This window comes from Terrapene carolina, unplaced genomic scaffold (assembly GCF_002925995.2).
Source record: "Terrapene carolina triunguis isolate 2854851 unplaced genomic scaffold, T_m_triunguis-2.0 Scaffold212, whole genome shotgun sequence".
Lineage (NCBI taxonomy): Eukaryota > Metazoa > Chordata > Testudines > Emydidae > Terrapene > Terrapene triunguis.
In genome coordinates this window covers 9867481-9888270 of record NW_020664563.1, presented here as the reverse complement: position 1 = coordinate 9888270, position 20790 = coordinate 9867481, and the positions used below count along the sequence as shown (strand labels likewise).

The 20790-nt window shown below is 42.5% G+C and overlaps 1 protein-coding gene across 2 annotated transcripts in view; it reads left to right on the top strand.

Moving 5' to 3' along the window:
- The first annotated feature begins 4118 nt into the window (after window positions 1-4118).
- Window positions 4119-20790, top strand: part of LOC113407556 (E3 ubiquitin-protein ligase COP1) — a 204436-nt gene continuing 187764 nt past the window's right edge. The window contains exons 1-4 of one of the 2 annotated variants that reach the window (XM_026656196.2): window positions 4119-4570; window positions 14800-14859; window positions 16454-16551; window positions 18743-18819. In XM_026656196.2, coding sequence (XP_026511981.1) covers window positions 4227-4570; window positions 14800-14859; window positions 16454-16551; window positions 18743-18819 — 579 coding nt within the window. In that variant the 5' untranslated portion in view covers window positions 4119-4226. The remainder of the gene's footprint in view (window positions 4571-14799; window positions 14860-16453; window positions 16552-18742; window positions 18820-20790) is intronic. The other variant, XM_026656197.2, reaches the window with a different exon arrangement.

Here is a 20790-nt window from a genome sequence, read left to right as displayed (position 1 = left end):
GCCATCCACTATGGTCTGCACGTTTCCCAGAGTCACTACCCTTGATATCACCAGGTCTCTCATTGCCCTGGCAACTTGGATCACAGCAGCCCCCACAGTAGATTTGCCCACTCCAAATTGATTCCCGACTGACCGGTAGCTGTCTGGCATTGCAAGCTTCCACAGGGCTATCGCCACTCGCTTCTCAACTGTGAGGGCTGCTCTCATCCTGGTATTCTGGCGCTTCAGGGCAGGGGAAAGCAAGTCACAAAGTTCCATGAAAGTGCCCTTACGCATGCGAAAGTTTCGCAGCCACTGGGAATCGTCCCACACCTGCAGCACGATGCGGTCCCACCAGTCTGTGCTTGTTTCCCGGGCCCAGAATCGGCGTTCCATGGCATCAACCTGCCCCAGGAACACCATGATTTCCACATTGCTGGGGCCTGTGCCTTGTGAGAGGTCTAGGTCCATGTCCATTTCCTCCTCACTCTCATCGCCGCGCTCTAATCGCCACCTCCTCGGCTGGTTCCGGTTTTGCTTTGGCGTGTCCTGGCTCTGCATATACTCCAGGACAATGTGCATGGTGTTCATAGTGCTCATAATTGCCGCGGTGATCTGAGCGGGCTCCATGATCCCAGTGCTAGCTATGGCGTCTGGTCTGAAAAAAGGCGCGAAAGTAGTATCTGACGGACCAGGGGAAGAAGGGAGGGAGGGAGGGAGGGGCAAGTGACGACATGGCGTACAGGTACAGGGAATTAAAATCAAGAAAGGTGGCTTTGCATCAGGGAGAAACACAAACAACTGTCACACAGAATGGCCCCCCCCAAAGATTGAACTCAAAAGCCAGGGTTTAGCAGGAGGGAGGGGGGAAGCAAATGAATACAGAATAAATCTATTTTTTACATCTTAAGACGACGGTGCAGCATGACTGATAGCCCTCGGCATTTTCTGGGTGCTTGGCAGCAAATACTGGGCGCTTGGCAGTTAGCCTTCAGGTCTATTGCACAATCTGATACCCACTGCAGTATGACAACGATGGATACCAGTCGTAATATACTATCTACTGCCCAAAAGGCAAGGGGTTGCTGCTGTGTAGCAATCTAGCCCCACGTCTGCCAGCCCCATGTCTGCCAGCACCCAGATCGCCCTCGGCCTCTTCTGGGTGCTTAGCAGACAATACTGGGCACTTGGCAGAAAATAGCATACTATGACTGATAACCATCATTGTCTGCCCAGGTGCCCATGATCGACAGCCACTGCAGTATGATAACGATGGATACCAGTCATAATATACCATCTTCTACCAAAAGGCAAGGGGCTGGTGCAATGCAGCCCTACGGCTGCCAGCCCCACAGCTGCCTGCACCCAGATCACCGATGAAGGCTACCAGTCATGCTGCACCGTCTACCGCCAAAAGGCAGTTAGCTGCTGCTGCTGTGTAGCAATGCAGTCCCAACTCTGCCGGCACCTAGATGACATATGGTGACAGTGAGTTGAGCTGAGCGGGCTCCATGCTTGCTGTGGTATGTTGTCTGCACAGGTAACCCAGGTAAAAAGGCGCGAATCTATTGTCTGCCGTTGCTGTGACGTAGGGGGAGGGACCTGACGACATGTACCCAGAACCCCCCGCGGCACTGTTTTGCATCATCCGGGTATTGGGATCTCAACCCATAATTCCAATGGGCGGCGGAGACTGCGGGAACTGTGGGATAGCTACCCATAGTGCAATGCGCCGGAAGTCGACGCTAGCCTCGTTACTGTGGACATGGTCCGCCGACGTTATGCACTTAGAGCATTTTATGTGGGGACACACACAATCGGCTGTATACAACCGATTTCTATAAAACCGGCTTCTATTAATTCGATCTAATGTCGTAGTGTAGACATACCCTAAGTCAGGAAGCGAAAAATACAGGAGCAGATTCTAGACCTGAAGAAGAGCTCTGTGCGGCTTGAAAGCTTGTCTCTGTCACCGACAGAAGTTGGTCCAATAAAAGACATTACCTCACCCACCTTGTCTCTCTAATCTTCTCTACCCGTGAGATAGGAATGGATTGTACGGTCACTGTGACCAGCCTCCAGAGGGTGCTATGATCAAACTCATTAGGCCAGTGTACTGCACATGCATTTATGGTAATTGTATACACAAATCAGACAAATTACCCTCCAAACTCCACATTGGCATGTGTAATCATTTGCTTTGTATATGTTGAGGGTACACCTTTGCAGGAACACACACATGGATTTCTACCTCTTGCAAATTTGTCCTTTAGAGTCTCCTGTCTGCCACACTCACACTATTCTTTATTCCAGCCCCCACAGTATTATAGTGTCAGGACTACTTGTGTAGTTATTGTCCTGTTCAGAAGATGATGTACTGGTGGGAGGGTAAACATGAGAATGTGGAAATGGGGCAAGAGGAATACTGAGGGAAGATATCTGGGAATGTGGGGTGCAGGAAAGAAAACAATGGCGCTTAATGGGATTGTAGAATACAAGGAGACTAAAGAGGGCAAGGAATAAGGGGACAGAGATGGAGAAGTGGGGGAACATGTGGGGCAAAAACTATGGGAAAGCATGGAGGGAGAGAGACCAGGATGGACATAGCAGCAGAGGAGAGAGGGAAGAGCTGGGAGGAGGGGGAGGGAGGGAGGCAAGGCAGTGATAAGGGAGGAGGAACAGATTACAGAAACTGTTACCATTGCAGAGCTTTAAGAAAGGATGAGTGGAGTCCCCTTCAAACAGCCAGGATGGGAGGATCCCTTTTTTGTGTGCCTTTATCCTAATTAAAGTATATTGGACTAGGCAGAAATTTAATAGATTTCAGGGATGATTATAAAAACAGAAGCTGTTTCTTCTATAGTAAAAATAAGTAAATAACAGCGCTTTCTCTTTCCACAGCACCTTTCACTGATAAATTGCAAAGTGCTTTACAAATGTCAACTACTAAGTCCTCACAACCCTGAGAGGCAGTGAAGGGCATCACCCCATTTTACTGATGGGGAAGCTGAGCGTGGATTGGTTAATGGCCTGATTTGAGCATCCATTACTCCAGCTGAAATCAATCAATGAGTGCTCAGCATCTCTGAAAATCAGGCTCTAAGCCATTTGCTCAAGGTCGCACAGCAAGATGGGTACAGACCCCAGGTGTCCTAGGGTTGTCATTTGTCCCATCATCACATGGACGAGGCTGTAAGAAAATAGTGGGCTGTGATTGTTGAGGAAACTGTGTTAACATACACTATAATTTTCATAGTTGCCACAAATTTGAGTGGTGTTGTGATCCGTTGTGCCAGGTTACAATGTCCTCACTCAACTTTGACCCAGCTCCTCTCCATCAGCCTGGCCACCACTCCATCAGGATGGGTGGCTGGGCCAAATCTAAAGAAGTGGCGTTGCAACCAGGTGCAGGGGGTCACATCTCCACTCCAATTTAGCCCTGCATCATGACCATGTCAGGGAGACGGTGGACATGGACGATGGAGCTGGGGAGCTATGCTGGTTGGGGTCCCAGATGACTCGCCCCACTCACTGCTGAGGTTGGTGAGGGCCCCACTGCCAGCACTTGGCCTTGCCCTGGGGAAGTTCCTCCTTGGCCGGTGGCATGGGCCTGTCAGCAGGGCCGGCTCTAGGCACCAGCAAACCAAGCACGTGCTTGGGCGGCACAATTCCAGGGGCGGCATTCTGGGGTTTTTTTTTTTTGCGTGGGCGGTCGCCGTCGCGGGGGTTTGTTTTTTTTTTTTGCGGGGGGGGGCAAAAACCTAGATCCGGCCCTGCCTGCCAGTACCTTCGCCTTCCCCAGCTGCTGGCCCAGCTCTAGGGTAAAGAGCCCCTCAGCCAACCCCGTCGGCTCCTCCTCCCCTCGGAGGCAACTGCCCCCCTCGGCTCCTCCTCCCTTCACCCTCCCTCGGCGAGCTGCGCACGCGCCACTCTTCTCCCCCCCCCACCCCAGTCGGCGGAACCCCATTCTCCACCGCAGACCGCGCGTGCGTAGTGGCCGCGGAGCGTCCCCTTCAGCCCCGCCCGGCCTGCTGTCTCCCGCAGTGGGCCTGTCAATAAAGATTGAACAAGGCCGGCTCCGCCGTAGGCCTGTGTTGCCGCCGCTGGGGGAGTGCCGATAAAGTTGCGCGCGCGGCCGCGGCTCCGGCGGGTGGGCGGTGCTTGCTTTGAACAAAACTTTATTGTTTCGCCTTGGTGGTGGCGGCGGCGCGCAGGATGCGCTAAAGCTTCCTCCGCCCGGCCTCGGCATGTCAGGCAGCCGGCAGCCGCCGCAGCAGCAGCACCCCCCGGCCGGGCAGGGTGCCGCGGCCTCCGCCGTCACTTCGGCTTCATCGTCGTCGGCGCCGGGCTCCTGCTCCTCGTCCGCGGGCCTGGGGGGCCCCGCGCGGCCTGTGCTGGTGGCGGCCGCCGTCTCGGGCTCCGGGGCTGCGGCCTCTGGGCTTTCCCGGCTGGCGGGGGCGGCTAGGCCCGGCGGGAGCGGCGGCGGCTCCTCGTCTGGCGGCGGCGGCGGGAGCAGGAAGAGGCCGCTGCTGACCCCGCTCTGCAACGGGCTCCTCAACTCGTACGAGGACAAGAGCAACGACTTCGTGTGGTGAGTGCGGCCGGGCCGGGGGGGCAGGAGCACGCACCTCCCCGCTGCCCCCTAGGCTGTCCTGGGGGGAGGGGCCGGTGATGGTGCGGGCGTTGGGGGAAGCTGAGGGGCGTTGATGGGTTTTCTGGGCAGCTGAGGTTTGGTTGGAGCGGGGGGCGGCGTTCCTGCCACTTGCTTGCCCTTTGTATGCCTAACAAGACTCGGTAGGACTTTCCTCCCGCATCCCCCTACAGAAGAAGATCTCTTCTCTTCTCCGAGATGCCGCCTCTGCAGATCTCACTGAGACCACAAATTAATGAATCCTGACCGAACAAATCATGGCGTTTTCACCTGATGCTCAGTACACTTGGGCCCTAGCAGGTGGTGGCCAGGAGCAGGTTTCAGAGATACAAGTTTCCCTTTGGGAATGTGCCTAGCACTCAAAAATTCAGCCTTGGGCAGGTCACAGTAAGTGCCCAGCTGACCATAGTTCAAGTTATAGGGTACTAGGGGAGAGAACTCACCTACTATGGGAAAAAAGTGTGTTAGTGTGTGCAGTATGTTTACACGGAATGCTTTATAAGAATAGTTGTGTTTTAAAATGGTTAGCTGGCTGTGTTTAACCATAACTTGACTTTAAACATGATTATCCTCATCAGTGCTAGTGTTGTACATCGGGTGAGTTAATGTTTTCTAATACAATGCATTTTTGCTGTAGAGATAAGCCCTGAAAGAATGGGTCTTAATGTGTTTGTAGATTACTTACAGGTGCAGTCCAGTCTTCTGGTTAACAAACTGGTAACCAGTATAGAGCACAGAGAAGTGGTTGTATGTGGCAGTAGTGTCTCACAGTACTTGAGACAAGCATTTTGCCTAGCTGAAGTTTCAAGGTGCTTAAGTACAGCATGTTGCAATAGCGAACTGTTAAGTTACAATGGCAGAGATCACTGTGGTGCATCAGGAAAGAATGGTTTGCAACAGACTTTAGCTGGAAAAACTAAATGCCATGACTGCTACCAAAGCATCCAGAAAGAGTAATAGAGCCCTTTTCACTACAAAATGTAAAACATATCGGCAAAGGTCAGTCATGTATCTCCAAGAGAGAATGCGCTCACAGCTCTTGTCCAGTGCCTAAATTCTTCCCCTTACATATTTGGCATTGCTTTCTTCTTACCTGTGTTGAGCCATTTATAACTGCACATATGAGATGGATTTTAAGGAGAAAGAGTAATCACTCTTTGTCATCCTTTAGCACCTCTTGGTAGAGTCCTGTGCTGGTATAAAATTTGTATCCGTGATCTGTAAAAATGGTCCGTGGATATCCACACCTGCAGGTATAAAACGGATATGCATGGATTTGCAGGGCTCTATCTCTTGGACAGGAAAGAACCCACTGAAGAGTTTTCCTGTCCACTCCTATGAGATTCTGAAGAGGAGTCAACAATCTCTTGATCACTGGTATTGAAATATGCTGCTAGAACTAACAAAATCAGCATGGACTTGTCTGTTTCTTGGAAGGTCAGTAACAATTGCACATGTATCAGACCAGTGCCTAAAACCAGATCAGTAGGAAATGTGAACAGTGATGATAAAGATGTATCTGTAGTTCTCCAAAAAATTTAGGTTAATTTGTAGTAACAGGTTAGGCATTAACAATAAAATGGTTTCTTGAGGCAGTGCCTTGCTGTCACTGATGGCAATCTGCCTTTAAAAAAGAAAGCATTAACAATTCCTATCATTAATAGGTCTCAAACCTTCCAGCTGGTCTCAATCAGCTACAACAGGCAAAGTTTTAATTAGCAGATGGATGAATGCAATGAAATATAACCAGACAATATGGGCGGGTGGTAGTGCACCATTTTTAGGGTGGTAAATGTGATGGTGATGTATTTACGATGTATGTTGAAGGTTTAGGCTCTTCAGTGAAGTCAGGCTGGTGGACTGTTAATGATTTTTGTTGGGGGTGGCTGTTTACAAGACTGCTCTGTATGGCTGTTGGTATTTGGGTTTAGGATTTGGTGGAAGATATCTATTACTATTTGTGCTATAGTAGCGCACACAGGCTCCGATCAGGCTTAGGGGGCCCCATTGTGCTGGATGCTGGAGATACACATTGTAAGCTCCTCAGAGTGGCAATTGTCTTGCTAACTAAATAGACAAGACAAGCAAAGGGTGGTACAAAGGAAGTATTATTGCTATTGTACAGATGGAGAGCTGAAGCTATCGAGTGGGGTAATTATAATTTGAGAGAAGGGGCACAGAGGTTGAGTGACTTGCTCAGTGAGTGTCAGTGTTAGTGGCAGAACTGGAGATGGAGTAGAACCCACATCTATTAACTCCCACTCCCCTCCATACACTCAACAACACCAAGATTAAGGAGATGTGGTTGGATTGGGGCTTTGGATGGAGAAGGTTGGTGGGTGGGTTCAACTGGTGTGTTGACAACTTTTTGTGAGAAGAGGGATGGTTTGGTTGGAAGATAGCACTGTTGGGGTGGATGTTAGTGAGGGGAGATGGTTGGGAGATGACACTGTTGAGAAGTTGATGGTTGGGGGACATGATCCCCTATCTAGAGTACTTATGATCAATTTAGGCACGGCACAGCACTAAATGTAGCAGGGAGAAAGAAGGTTAGAGGGAAGAGAGGTCAAAGGATACAACAATAACATGTGGCTTATTGGCTTGTTGAACTCGGCTTATTGTCATGGACTTCTGTGGGCAGTAGGTATTTCCCTAGGCTTTTTAACATTTATGAAATAATGTCATCCTCAAAACATAGCTGCCCTGTCAATTAATTACAGTAACAACATTGAGATAATGCTATATCTGTGTGACACAGAGGTAAGAATCTAAACTGGATGACTCTCTTTGGAGTTGTGTATAATGTATGAAAAGTCAAATGTGTGTGATTTCAGAGCCGTACACTTCCATTTAAATAAATAAGCTTTGATTATGGCCAATCTGAGAAGCAAAAATTTCCCATAAAGAAAAAACTCAAAAAAGAGACACTTTCTAAAAGACAGTATGCTACAGGGAACAGTTGGTGATCCCTCTGCATGTGAGCCATGAGTTGTAACAAAAGGTACACCTGCAAGATCTATGGTGGCTTCTGTTGATACCAGGCTGAAGCTGAGAAATAGACGAATGGGTTTGAGTGAATGGGATTTGCAAAGGTGCATGCAGAAATCATGCTTAATATTAGTGGTGTTTATGCCCATAACCTCTGTGCAGTACTTTAAAAATGCTTACTCAGCAGTGTGATTGCTAAACTGCAATGCAAAGTTTGGCCTAGGTTGCTGGTTTGGATTGTGAAATATTTAGCAAACATTACATTGTTGGAGTATCTCTTGTGTACAAGTTGTAGTACATTTCAGCCAATATCTGGGGATACAAAGTGGAGAAAACTGTATACAGGATGAGCTTTTTGTGTTAGTACTGTGCTAGAGAAAACTATTCACTATCAGGAGTTTACATCCTGTATTAACACAGAGAAGAAAGAGTGTTAAATACAGGATAACAGTTCTATCAGGCTTTTTTTCTCCCTTTGTCTATGGGGAAGTTGATGGGAAGAGGAAGTCTCTGATCATGGAGGATCTCCTCCCCTGACCTTGTGACACACTTTACTCTTTAGTACTCCTTTCTAGGCCCCACATTAACTCTGAACAGTATGCTGGACAGAATTCTTTCCAGAATGGTGTCGTGCTGCTGCTGCTTGGGAGCAGAGCATGTTGCTTCTTCAGTGACTGTAATGTTTCATAGTAGTACTTGTTTCTGAGCTCTGAGAACAAACAGCAAGACTTGGGCATTGCTTATGCACTGAGTTTTGTTTGCGGACTTGAATTTTGGAAGCTCATTGCTTTGCTTATTGTCTTCCTTTCATTTGAAAAGTCAGGATTACAGGATGATAAACCTCCTAATGATAAGAAAACATAAGCCGTTCACGAAGCTGATCCATTGTTACGGGCATACATGTATTAGTGGCCCAGTAGAGTCTGCGGGATACTAGTACTGTGCTTTGTCAACAATAAACCTGGCTGCGTACCTTCGTCCCTTAACAGAGCTTGTGCTCATTGGGCTCAAGGTCTGCTGTGCCAGCTGTCTGTGCAGGGCTGGGGCAGCGCGCGCACACACACACACACACACACACACACATATATATATATCTAATCACAGGAGTGTTCAGAAACCTGTTAATCCTAATGTCAGACATAGACCTGTCCATAGTAATTCAACCTGTAATGTGCTGTATTTGGGGAATGCATCCACAAACACTGTACAGCTGGTGTAAAACTAAACAGCCCATTTGCTGACACAAAGATCAGTAGAACTGCATCATCTATTACTGCACTGTCTGCCCATCAAAGACTGGATCAAATTCTAAGGCCTGGTCTTGATCATTGCCTGATCCCAGCTTACTGAGAATCTTTATCTCATATACCACCTTCCCTTCTGCACCTCTGACTTCATGAGTTGGCGATCCACTTGCGTGACAAGAAACTCTCAACAGTTGGGGTAAGACTAGTATAAGTAGGAGACGAGCCTGTTCAGAAGCCAGTACGATTCAGTCTGTGGAACTTCTTGCCAGAATCTCTGAGGATAAGAATATGACCATGTTCTGGACAAAATGCAAGACTCCTCTGTTTCTCTTAGTTGCCTCATAGAGACAGTCGTTCATGTCTGTCTATATTAAAAAAAAAAGTATGTGTGTATATATATGTGTGTGTGTGTGTGTATGTATATGTGTGTGTGTGTATGTATATATATAATATAGTTTAAAAAAAAATAAAAAGCTGTGCTCTGCTATTAAATGAGAGAGAAGAATAGAAGGACAAGTTAGAGAAACTGCAGTGGATTCTACCTGTTGCTATATAGGAAGAGACAGAAAAACTGTGTGTGTGTACACCACTTGCATAGAACACTTAAGATTTATAAAGGGTTGGATACCACGGTGATGGGTACAGTATAACAGTCTAGAAGAAGAAATTTTCAAAGCAGTATAAGGAATTTAGGGACATATCTTCCATCTGAGTTAGGTATTTAAAAGGTGTGTGTGTCTTAGAATACATTTGTAATGTTCTGTGCACTAGCTGAAAGAAAAGATATATATTTATTGTGATATGAACCTTCTACTGTTGAAGCACACGGGAAACCAGGTTTCAATAAGTACTGTACTATGACAAATGAAAACCTTCATTTGTCGTCCAGTTGAGATCTGCTCCCAACATTGAGTTGTCCAGAACTTCAAAGCAAGGCTTTGCATGATTCTATATGGTCTTAGGCAGGGAATCATTTTATACTACATCCATGTGGTTTCCTGAGCCTTTTGGTTTCTTGCCTTTGTGATACTGGTGGTCCCATTGAAGTCATTGAATTAGGAAGTTTTAGCCTTTATTTGTAAGGTCAGCTAGGTAAACAGATCTTATTTAGGACTTTGCTGTTCTATTTTTAAGCTTAGTTTAAGACATATTTTTGCATAGCCACTTACATTTCAGGAAGCCAATGGTGACTGTGATAAGTATTAGAAGGTGCTAATCTAGTTTCTGCTTATAAAACAGTGAGCTCTGCTGGGGAGCAGTCTTTCAATAATGGAAATGTCAGCCTCCGTTAAGAATGATCTGTCACATCATGTGTGTGTTTTGCAGGATCTGACTGGTCTTTTCCTCAACTATTTTGGCTCTGCCATGTATCCAATCAGACTGGTATGAAGAAGAATAATTTGGAGTACATGCTAGCAATCCAAGATTGTGCTGTTAAGGGAAACTCTGAGTTAGCTCAACTCTGTATCACGTTACAGACCTTGGACACTGCACTTTCCAAACTCTGCACATTAGGGGCATACTGGAGGTGACTCTGTTGTTCTCATGGTAGAAATGGTTTTATAAATGCATGTATTTAGAATCTCTTGTTTGGACATTACATTCCACGGACACTCTCTACTTCCATGCTAAGGAACATGGTATCAAGAAGAAAGTGAATGAGTGAAGGTTTTTATTATTATTATTATTATTATTATTATTTTTATTTAAACAAACATGGGGAGCAACCAGTCTGGGAACCTCCAAATCATTGCAAAACATTGATTATTATTTTTAATTATTTTTAGTCTTTAATAATCTCTCCCTCTCCTACTATTAATATATTCTTGTTGGCTAACTTTACTTTTATAATTCTTCTAAGATGAATAATGCCTTGACATTAAACGATTATTAGCTGCGAGACATTGGTTTCAACTCTGAAGTTGGATGCTAATCAAAATGAACAAAAACAATATGCAACCCAAAATGAACCTGCCACTTCATATTAAGGATACTCCATGCTACTTTCTCATTTCTTTTGTGGTTCTCATGCTAAGGAAGGGGCTAGATAGTCTGTAGTTTTGGTCCAAGCTGTTGGGGTTTTTTAAGTGTAGTGTTATGGGCCTCAAACTAAATTGTTCTGAATGCATGATTCAGTTGCAGAATACTGAGAACCAGTGTAGTTTATATATTTAGGTTCCATCTAGTTTTCAGGGCAATACTTGTCCAATCTGGGGAGGATAATTGACCCAGAGGAGGCTGTTACTTCCACTTCCATTTTCAGTGGGTTTAAGAAATTTGAGATGGACTGGGAGGCACTGTCCTGCTTCAGGATGGATGAGATAAGGCTGGGAGAAGACCCCACTTCTCCTCTTGAGTGGATGGTGGAAAGTGGGGATCAACTTGTGGGAAATTATTACCCACTTACACCATGCTGAATTGGAGAGTGGGGTGAAGAAAGCATCTGTTCTGTCAAACCCTACTTGTTTGTCTGAGACTGGGTTTTTCTCCCCCCTCAAATACATTTTTCTGCAACAGGATAGGTATCTTTGACATGCAAAGATTTTGCTTTGTTGGCAAACCATGGGAGGATGCTTGTGAAGGGAGCACACCCTTGTTAGAGACTTACTGGCTGGAGACTAGCATATTTTGCATCCTATCGAGTGATACTTATTTGTAAAAGTTCCTTAAAGTGTATTCATTTAACTGTTAACTTTGAAATCTGATATTCGTTGACACATGCATTAGATACAAAATTGTTGTAGTCTTCCTACATGCTGCATCTTGCTAGACAACCATTCAGAATCTTAAAATTTGTGTATTCTATTGCTTGTCTTTTCTGTTGGGTGATAATCTGAGATGGGGATTACTTTCTTCTTCTTAATTCCACTCTCATCTGGCCCCTTTCAAACTGCTTTCAAACATACCACTGCCTCTCGTATTCTAGAAGCCCAAGACTTCCCTCACTTCCTCTTGTCTCCCCAACTATTGCTCCATCTTCCTCCTTCTCTTCATGCTCATGGAGAGTGCCATTGATTCTCACAATCTTCACTTTCTCACCATCAACTTTTTGATGGTGATTTATAGATCCTCCCTTAGGGAATCTCCATTTATATATCCTCCCCTATGTCCTAATAAGGAGGAGATGATGGAAGATAAAATACAGTCAAATGAAGAAAAGTCCCATTCAATTACATCATGTAATGGCAGGCAGCTAAAAAGTAACAAGTTTTAAAAATGCTTATATACCAATGCTAGAAGTCTAAATAATAAGATGGGTGAACTAGAGTGTCTCGTATTAAATGAGGATATTGGTATAATAGGCTATAATAGGAATGAGGATAATTAATGGGACACAATAATACCAGGGTACAAAATATATTGGAAGGACAGAACAGGTCGTGCTGGTGGGGGAGTGGCACTGTATGTGGAAAAAGAGCATAAAAAGAAATGAAGTGAAAATCTTAAATGAAGCAAACTGTACCATAGAATCTCTATGGATAGTAATTTCATGCTTGAATAATAAGAATATAGCAGTAGGGATACATTACAGACCACCTGAACAGGATGGTGATAGTAACTGTGAAATACTCAGGGAGATTAGAGAGGCTGCTAAAATAAAAAACTCAATAATAATGGGGGGTTTCAACTATCCCCATGTTGATCTGGTACATGTCACCTCAGAAAGGGATGCAGAGATAAAGTTTCTTGACACCCTAAATTACTGCTTCTTGGAGCAGCTAGTCCTGGTACCCATAAGGAGAGGCAATTCTTGATTTAGTCCTAAGTGGAGCACGGGATCTGGTCCATGAGATGAATATAACTGGACCGCTTGGTAATAGTGACCATAATATAATTAAATTTAACATCCCTGTGGCAGGGAAAACCCCACAGCGGCCCAACACTGTAGTGTTTAATTCCAGAAAGGGGAACTACACAAAAATGAGGAGGTCACTTAAACAGAAATTAAAAGGTACAGTGCCAAAAGTAAAATCCTTGTAAGCTGCATGGAAACTTTTTTAAAGACACTCAACTTAGAGGCTCAACTTAAATGTATACCCCAAATTAAAAAACATAATAAGAGAACCAAAAAAGAGCCACCGTGGCTAAGCAACAAAGTAAAAGAAGCAGTGAGGCAAAAAGGTATCCTTTAAAAAGTGGAAGTTAAATTCTAGTGAAGAAAATAGAAAGGAGCATAAACTCTGGCAAATTAAGTGTAAAAATATAATTAGGAAGGCCAAAAAAGAATTTGAAGCTAGCCAAAGACTCAAAAAGTAATAGCCTCTATATAAATCCATGGTACACCCACATCTTGAATACTGCGTGCAGATGTGGTCGCCCCATCTCAAAAAGATATATTGGACTTGGAAAAGTTTCAGAAAAGGGCAACAAAAATGATTAGGGGTCTGGAACAGCTGCTGTATGAGGAGAGATTAATAAGATTGGGACTTTTCAGATTGGAAAAGAGACGACTAAGGGGGATATGATAGAAGTCTATAAAATCATGACTGGTGTGGAGAAAGTAAATAAGGAAATGTTATTTACTCCTTTTCATAACACAAGAACTGGGGGTCACCAAATGAAATTAATAGGCAGCAGGTTTAAAACAAACAAAAGGAAGTATCTTTTTACACAACGCACAGTCAACCTGTGGAACTCCTTGCCAGAGGATGTTGTGAAGGCCAAGACTATAAGAGGATTCAAAAAAGAACTAGATAAATTCATGGAGGATAGGTCCATGATTGGTTATTAGCCAGGGTGGGCAGGGATGGCGTCCCTAGCCTCTGTTTGCCAGAAGCTGGGAATGGGTGATGGGGGATGGATCACTCGATGATTACCTGTTCTGTTCATTCCTCCTGGGGCACCTCGCATTGGTCACTGTCGGAAGACAGGATACTGGGCTGGATGGACCTTTGGTCTGACCCAGTATGGCCGTTCTTATGTTCTTAATCCTTTACAGTCTGTTTTAACCCTTTCTGCTCTGCTGAGACTGCACTAGCTAAAACACTAATGACCTCTTTCTGGGTAAATCCAAAAGCCTTAATTCCATCCCCATTCTCTTTGACCTGTCCAGTGCTTTTAACACCCTCAACTATTCCACTTTCCGTAATTTCTTTTCCCTTTGGGCTTTCACAGCTCCATGCTTGACTGGTATGTTTTTTTTGTTTTGTTTTTTTTTTTGTTTTTTTTTTTGCTTCTTGGACGGCTCCTTCATAGTCTTCAGAGGTTATTTCACCTCTTCCTACTCTCTGCTATGCCATGCAAGGTTCCATCAGCAGCTTCTTTCTGCTTTTATTCCTTTTTGTCCCTGTCTCATGCTTGCAGTCCCATCTCTGTGCTGATTATTCCAAAGTCTAATTCTTACCCCTCTGTTAATATCACATTCTTTTTGACATGTCCTGCTGTCAGTTTAGAGTTTTAGCGAAACTAGAGCTTCCCTTTTTTTTTGTTTTGTTTTTTGTCATCCCCGTTCTCCTGTCCTACAATTTTGGACGACTCCTCATGACAGTCTTGTGCAGTAACTGAGCAGTGTAAAAAGAAGCAGGTTTTTGACTTTGAAACTCTTGTTTTAGACTTAGAACCTCCTAACAAGCAATGCTTTCTTTTTTTTTTTAAATGGCTTGTTATAAAGGTTCTGTAATTGTGTTTGAGGTTGTTTGTAACTGCTGAAAGCTCTGTGATAAGACATTGTCCTGGTTTACAATTGTAGTAAATCGTAGATTTCACAACATCTTTCAGTGTTCACAGAATAACTGTTGAGTGTCCATTTGATCTTTAAATTGCCAAGGTGCTGTTGCTGTCTTTTTTTTAATCCCTTTTACAAACAGAAAATATTCCCTCTTAGTGATTGGATGGCTGCATTGAACTTTTTAACTACAATTGTTTTTTTTTTCTTGTTTGCTTTTCTCACACTTAAAAGGGCACCATTTTATTTTTATTTATTTTTACTTGTAGCCCCATCTGTTTTGATATGATTGAAGAAGCATACATGACGAAATGTGGACACAGTTTCTGGTAAGATTTTATGTTAAGCAAAATGTCCGTTGATCATCCTGTAAATACTTTCATTATAGTGTGGCTAGAGATTGATTTGCACTGACGCTTGGAACTTAATGTTGTTTCTTCGTCATTTTGTTTTCCTGCTTAACCCATGTTGATTGTGACTGAATTAATAGGTAAAAACATATTGTTTATAGTATACTGTACTTATTGATAAAATATTGACCGTCAACTTTCTATTTAGTAAAGTTTTAAAAATTGTAGAGGATGTGATTTTGTTAACAAACTCCTTTTTGAGGGGAGAATTTACTTGTCACTCTTGAAACCAGGGCACCCCCCCTTCCCTTGTCTTCAAATACCTGTTTTTTGTAAAGTTTTACTAGGAATTGCCATATTGGATCATACTCAACATCCGTTGACTGCAGTAACCTGTCTCCTGCAGTGGGTAGGGCTAGATGCTTCAGAGGAGGGCAGAAGAATCCTGCAGAAGGCAGATGTGTTATAATTTGCCCCCCGCATTAGTCCTCCTTAATGATCTGATAGAGATCAGCTTGAAGCATAAAGCTTAATATCACATTTGCATTTTACATACAGTTAGAATAGAAAGAACTCTTGTGAGTTTTATCATTCTTTTGGTACATTAACTGATCTTTTAGTAACACTTAACACTACACTCATCCTACAGATTAAGTTTTGTAGTGTGGAATATACTTCTCCCCTGCAGTATTATGCTTCCAGGAGAAGTAGCTGCTGACTTCTGCAACTACGTGCCATATGCAGCATGTTGTGCTTGTTGCAAGTCCTTTGAAGTGTCCATGATACAGCACCAATCCAATAATATCAGTCCATTGTTCCAGTCGCTGATCTGAGGAGTGAGATACTACAATAGTAATGTTACAGAGATGGATGATTGTCCTTGACAGCAAGGTGCACTGTCTGATTAGTGTGTCCCTGGGTTTCCTAGCAGTGAAGCAGAAAGCCCCTTATGGCGTGACATTTATTAATCCACTCTGCTGGAAGGAAGTGGGAGAAGCTGAGACCAAAGATGCTTTGTCTGTGTTTCATTTAAAGTTACTGTGGGTGCCAGATAATCCTGTAGTCTAGGGATAATGCCGTTTACTAAGTTTTTTTACAATTCTGGCAAAGTTACTTTATACAGACTCCAGACACTGCTATCATGTGGTTAAAAAGTGGTAAAAGCTGCCAGTCTGTGCTATGCAGAGCATGTATTGACTTCAGATGTAAGATATGGGTCTCCTGGTGGGCAAAGACACTTAGTGTATTACATACTGTCCTTCAACCTGATGTATATGCTGAGTGACGCTTCCTTAACCCAAGGCAGAAACATGATTGTGGCTTATCTAAGTTTTGGATATGCAGCTTTAAATTGCCCTTTTGCTTTAGGACGTTACTAGTTAATATTGGAACATCCTGATATCACTCCCTTTTAGATATAGCCTTGTGCTCCATTTACAGCTGTTATCTAACAGGGCGTATGGAGCACCTCATCAAGTGCTGATAATTATTTTTCTGCTGTTATCTGTACTACACTTTCATTGTGCCTTTTTCCTCATGGCCTCTAACTTGTTTTATTTCTTTCCTTGAATAGCTATAAATGTATTCATCAGAGTCTGGAGGATAACAACAGATGCCCCAAATGTAACTATGTGGTTGATAACATAGACCATCTTTACCCCAACTTTTTAGGTGAGTCTTAGGCTTAATTGTTTGCACTAGAAACACTGTCTCTCAGGATAAGAGTTTAGCAGTAGTAAAGACAGCCTTGCAAAATTGTCCTGTAAACTTACAATTCCAGGTACAAAATCTACTCATCAGCCCTCATGCTTGTGACTATATCCAGTGGGGCAGGGCAGGTGGTGTAAATTGACATAGCACCCCTGACGTCAATGGAGCGATGCCAATTTACATTAGGGGAGGATCTGGCCCATTGTTGTTGGTCTTCTATAAGAAGCAAAATGAAGACCATAGATTAAATCTTTATGAACTGATTTTCTCTATCTCTTACAACATATTTTTGACTATAAGGTATTTACAAGGTGCAGTCATTGTAAGATACTAGGCTGTGTGTGATACAATTTTACTTGGGGTTTAGACTTGGGTTGCATGTGTCATGAGGCACCATATGGCATGTATATCTTAATTTTCCCATGTATTTCTATCCTAATGAATAAAAATTGAAAGATTGAGGCAAGGGAAGGAAGAAAGTTGGACTGGGAAATATTGAGAAATACGTAAACTTTAGTAGTTTTGTGGGTTGAGCTGATATTTTACTTAAAATTAAAATAACAAATGAAAGGTCACAGTGAAATGAAAACATTTCAAAACCAATTATCTCAAATCCAAAATGTATTGTTTTAAAAAATAAAGGACAATTCCTTCCCTTCCTCAGTAAGGGTTGGAACCTAGAATGATGGACTGGATATTCTTAATCATGGAACTAGTCTGTGTCGGGAGTAAAGAAGGAAACTATAGTGTTTCAGATACTTTACAAAAGAGAGGCAAGTGCATTTAGATCTGAATGGGATACCTTATATAAGGGCTTGTTTACACAAGAAAAAAATCCTGCAGTGGCTAGCACATGCTAGTTACTCTGCACTATCTCCCTGTGCGGACACTCTTACCATGCATTGAGTCCCTTTGAGCACATTAGGTTAATGCACTTTGGAAGTGCATTAAGTTAAACTGGCTGAGGGCTCTATTAATGCACAGTAAATATGTCCACATGGTGAGTTAGTGCAGGGTAGCTAGTGCAATTTAAATTCACACCCAAACTTACTGCACACTAATTTCCTCATGTAGACAAGCTGTAAGGCCTTTGTTCTGCAGGTTATATTTAGAGGGTGAACCCCTGTGACCCCCCACAGAGCTCCACTGAATTCTTTCAGAAAAATACAACAATTGCAATTGGGTGTTTTGAGATTATTTAAAAGCTTCTGTTCTATTTTTTCATGCCTTGATGTTTCATTCAGACTTTATCTTCCTGATTCACATTGACTCTCCAATACTTATGCAGCTGTGCACCTATATAAATCGTATTTCTGAGATTCTCCCCCCTCAAGAATGTGGAAAGAAGCATTCCTATTTAGAAAGTGCTCCTGTGCATGCACAAACTTCCTTTGTTACAATTCTAGACTGAAATGTGGAAATATTTTTTTGGCCATTAAAGTGAGAGAGTGAACTACTCTGATATATAAACTTTTCTTTAATAAAGCTTTTTGAGGATTTTAAAGGAGCTCGAAAGAAACGGGGGTGTTGGGTGTATGGGGAACAGGGGTTGTTAGTCAAAGAGTGAGTAGGGGGAGACTAAATCAATATGTGAAACAAAATTGTACCAAAAAATAAATATTTAAAGAATATGTTGTTAGAAGCTAGTTGTTGTTTGGGGGCTTTTAAAATTTTTTTGGCCTGTTTGATGCTATTTGCTAATCTGCAGTGAATCAGTTACCACTTCATCTCTTTCACTCTTTTCTGATTGTACTTTACCCAGAGCTGAAACAATTAGTCTAATTAAATGATCATAGTAATTTAGAAAGATGAACTAAAGAAGTTTTGGGAACTACACCTGCCCCTTACTCCCGGTCCTGCTGTGTTTGTGTTTTTAAGGAAAAGTCTCTCCTATGTTGCTATAGGAAAGACAAAAGAGAGAAAGTGACTAGGTAGGGCGAATCAGTGAAACTGCTTGTAGATAACATTGTCAAATGTTCCCAGTAATCTGAAAAAAAAATATTTTTTTCTAATCTTTCAGTTAGGTTAATCTTGTTGTTACAATTAACACTTAGTAGGTAAAACAGTCTTCAAGCAGAATTTTTTTTTTAATGTTCGTTAAGTTACCCATCCATCTCTTGCCTTAACATGGTGTTTTCTTTCTGATTTTTAGTGAATGAGCTCATCCTCAAACAGAAGCAAAGATTTGAGGAAAAGCGATTCAAACTGGACCATTCAGTGAGTAGCACCGTATGTTTCAACTCTTCTTACTTTGTTTTTATTAATGGTCTTGGATGGGAATTGCTGCATAGCCTAGGTTAATGCAGGAGAAATCTCACTATTTATGTGAAGGGAAGAGTTTACTTTAAGGGGAATAAACCTATATCCGTAGCTTTAGATCACAGCAGCCATGTTCATTCTGGCTGTTCCTTCCTTCTCTGCCTTCCATCATGAATGTAGAAGCAAGCAGTTGTCCTATGTTAGATGTCATCAGACATACTTAATAGTAGGGCTGTTGATTAATAGCAGTTAACTCACACGATTTAACTAAAAAAAATTAATCACCGTTTTAATCACACTGTTAAACAATAGAATACCAATTGAAATATATTAAATAATTTGGATGCTTTTGTACATTTTCAAATATTTGATTTCAGTTTACAACACAGAATACAAAGTGTATGGTGCTCACTTTATATTTTTTTATTACGAATATTTGCACTGTAAAAATGATAAACAAAAGAAATAGTATTTTTCAGTTCACCTCATACAAGTACTCTAGTGCAATCTCTTTATCGTGAGAGTGCAAACTTACAAATGCAGATTTTTTGTTTTGTTTTTGAGTGAAATTATATAACAATGTGAAACTTTAGAGCCTACATGTCCACTCAGTCCTTTCTTGTTCAGCTAATTGCTCAGGTGTGGAGCATGTTTTCAGAAGTCTTAAAAGAGCAACAGTCCGATGCGGAAACTACAGAACCCGAATCTCCAAAAAAGAAAATCAACCTTTTGTGGGTGGCATCTTGCTCGGATGATGAAAATGAACATATGTCAGTCTGCACTGCTTTGGATCGTTATCGAGCAGAACCTGTCATCAGCATGGAAGCATGTCCTCTGGAATGGTGGTTGAAGCGTGAAGGGACATCTGGCATGTAAATATCTTGCCATGCCGGCTACAACAGTGTCATGCGAACGCCTGTTCTCATTTTCAGGTGACGTAAACAAGAAGCGGGCAGCATTATCTCCCATAAATGTAAACAAACTTGTTTGTCTCAGTGTTTGGCTGAACAAGAAGTAGGACTGAGTGGACTTGTAGGCGCTAAAGTTTTACATTGTTTTGTTTTTGAATGCAGTTTTTTTACATAATTCTACATTTGTAAGTTCAACTTTCATGATAAAGAGGTTGCACTACAGTACTTGTATTAGGTGAATTGAAAAATATAATTTTTTGTTTTTTTTACAGTACAAATATTTGTAGTAAAACATAAATATAAAGTGAGCACCATACACTTTGTATTCTGTGTTCTAATTGAAATAAATATATTTGAAAATGTAGAAAACATCCAAAAATATTTAAAAGGTATTCTATTGTTTAACAAAGCGATTAATCGATTGATTTTTTTTTGATCATGTGATTAATAGAGGTTGGGAAGTTACCTGAAAAAAAGCATACTCGTCAAAAGGGAATAATCAGGCATTTGTTGTTGGAAATTGTAGCTATGCTGAGACTGATAGCAAGTTTGTGGCACCAATCAACTAATACATATGATCGCGCCAGCCATAAAAGGGTAAGGAAATCTTTTAGAGCCAGGATTTCAATGCTCCAATCCCAGGTAAAATGACCTGGTTCCATTCTAGATATTGTTTGTGTCACAAAATGAGAATGCAGTTTAGCATAATGAGTAGTTTCTGCTGATTAGAGTCCCTGGACTGGAATAGTGTAGAGGATCTGGTGTGTTAGGACCAGAATGTATACACAGAGCTGTTGGGCAGGAAACTTGAACAACATCAGCCTGCACTGTGCCTGACTTCATTCAGTTCTTATCACTCCCTCATTTATGTATTGTATAAATCAGTTTAGAAAGCAATATTACAAGGCATGAAACTCATGTTTTTCATTCAGTCAGTGAAGGAGAACAACTAGCCTTCCACTGAGGTAGCTTGAGCTTCGGGACTGTGTTGTACAAATGACTGCTTTTAGTAATTAGGTGGTAAGAAAAG